The 1,861-nt window shown below is 37.7% G+C and overlaps 1 protein-coding gene across 1 annotated transcript; it reads left to right on the top strand.

Moving 5' to 3' along the window:
• The first annotated feature begins 296 nt into the window (after nt 1–296).
• Nucleotides 297–677, top strand: LOC120067445 (uncharacterized). The gene has a single exon (XM_039019007.1). It carries the CDS (start codon nt 297–299, stop codon nt 675–677), a length of 381 nt encoding a protein of 126 aa, XP_038874935.1.
• Nucleotides 678–1,861: the final 1,184 nt, after the last annotated feature.

The raw sequence follows: 1,861 nt of genomic DNA, 5'->3' as shown, positions 1-1,861 counted from the left end.
GAAAAAAAAAAAAAAAAAAAAGCTCAATGCTTGAGACAACCAATGATTAGGATAAAGTATAGGAAGTGGAAGACTCTGATCACAGAAAATTTGCTGAGAATGCTTCCACTTCAAACATGCGATCAAACCCCCTTTTCCTTACCGCCTAAAGAAGAAAAGTGATGAAAACCAATTTCGTCGCTTCCATGACATCTTGAAGAAACTTCATGTGAATATCCCCCTAGTTGAGGCGATAGAGCAAATGCCTTCTCATGCAAAGTTTTTAAAAGATGTTCTATCTAAAATGAGAAGGTTGAATGTATTGGAAACAGTGGGCTCTGATGCAAATAAGTAGTGCTTTTCTCAAGAGAGACATTCCTAATAAGATTAGGGATCCTGAAAGCTTTACAATCCCTTGTTCTATTGAAATGATTGATTTGGGTCACATTGTAACCGATTTAAGAGCCAATATTAACTTAATGCCACTTTCTATCATTAAGAAATTAGGGATTGGGGTGGCGAGACCGACAACAGCATCACTCCAATTGGCGAAAAAATCCATTACTTATCTTGAAGGGAAGACAGAGGATATTCTAGTACAAGTGGACAAGTTTATATTCCTAGCTGATTTCACAATTCTGGATTACGAGGAGGCCAAGGAAATGCCCATTATCTTGGGTAGGCCATTTTATGCATAAGAAAATTCCTCATAGATGTTTACAAAGGTAAGCTGACACTGAGGATGAATGATCAGGAAATCAAATTCAACGTATTGGACACATTGAAATATACGGATGAAGCGGAAAATTATCAACATATTGATGCATTGAAATGGGAACTCGAAGAAGCTGATGCTGAATTTGAGCTGCTTTATAAAGAAGATGTTGATGATGAACAAGAAGAAATTGTCAGTGCTATGATTGAAACACAAAAAAAGTTTCAATATCTGGATCTGAGTGATAGAGAGCAAAAGAAAACAAAACCATTGCTTGAGAAACTGCCAACACTGGAATTGAAGACATTATTAGCACATCTAAAATATGAATACTTAGGGAAGGATAACACATTACCAGTTATAATATCCTCCCAATTGAATGCCAATGGGTTAGCGCTATCTAATGTGTGCTTAAGAAAGGGGGCATGACTATAGTCACTAATAGCAAAAATGAGCAGATACCTACCTGATAGTGACTGGGTGGCAAATATCTAAGGACTATAGAAAGGTCAATGCCGCCACCAAGAAGGATCACTTCCTCTTACCCTTCGTTGACCAAATGTTGGATAGATTGGTAGGTAATGAACTCTATTTCTTTTTGGATGGCTACTCAGGTTATAACCAGATAATGATTGCTCCGGAGGACCAGGAGAAGAATATCTTCAACTACCCATATGGGACTTTTGCATTTTGTTGCATTCTACTTATGCCACGCACATGACACATTTCAGATGTGTATGATGGTGCTTTTTTCCAGCTTTCTAGACAAATTAGTGAAGATTTTTATAGGTGACTTCTTCATTTTTGGACATTCTTATGATAAGTGTTTGACCAACCTTGAGGCTATACTTAAGAGATGCGAGGAGACCAACCTTATGCTGAATTGGGAAAAATGTCACTTTATGGTGACAGAAGGAATTGTGTTTGGGCACAAGTTCTCTCAGAAAGGTTTGGAGGTAAACCTTGTCAAGGTTGATGTGGTAGCTAAATTGCCAGCGCCTTATGATATCAAAACACTACGAAGCTTTTAGGACATGCTGGTTTTTATCGACATTTTATCAAAGGATTTTTCCCAAATTTCCAAGCCTTGAAGCAACTTACTCGGACTTAAACAACCCTAGGAGTTTACTGATTCATGTGACCACGTATTTTGAACTCTCAAGCAAA

This window comes from Benincasa hispida, chromosome 12 (genome assembly GCF_027475165.1).
Source record: "Benincasa hispida cultivar pf3 chromosome 12, pf3_genome.v1.1, whole genome shotgun sequence".
NCBI classification, from domain to species: domain Eukaryota; kingdom Viridiplantae; phylum Streptophyta; class Magnoliopsida; order Cucurbitales; family Cucurbitaceae; genus Benincasa; species Benincasa hispida.
Note: the sequence above shows the minus strand (reverse complement) of the source record. Positions and strands in the feature narration are given on the sequence as shown.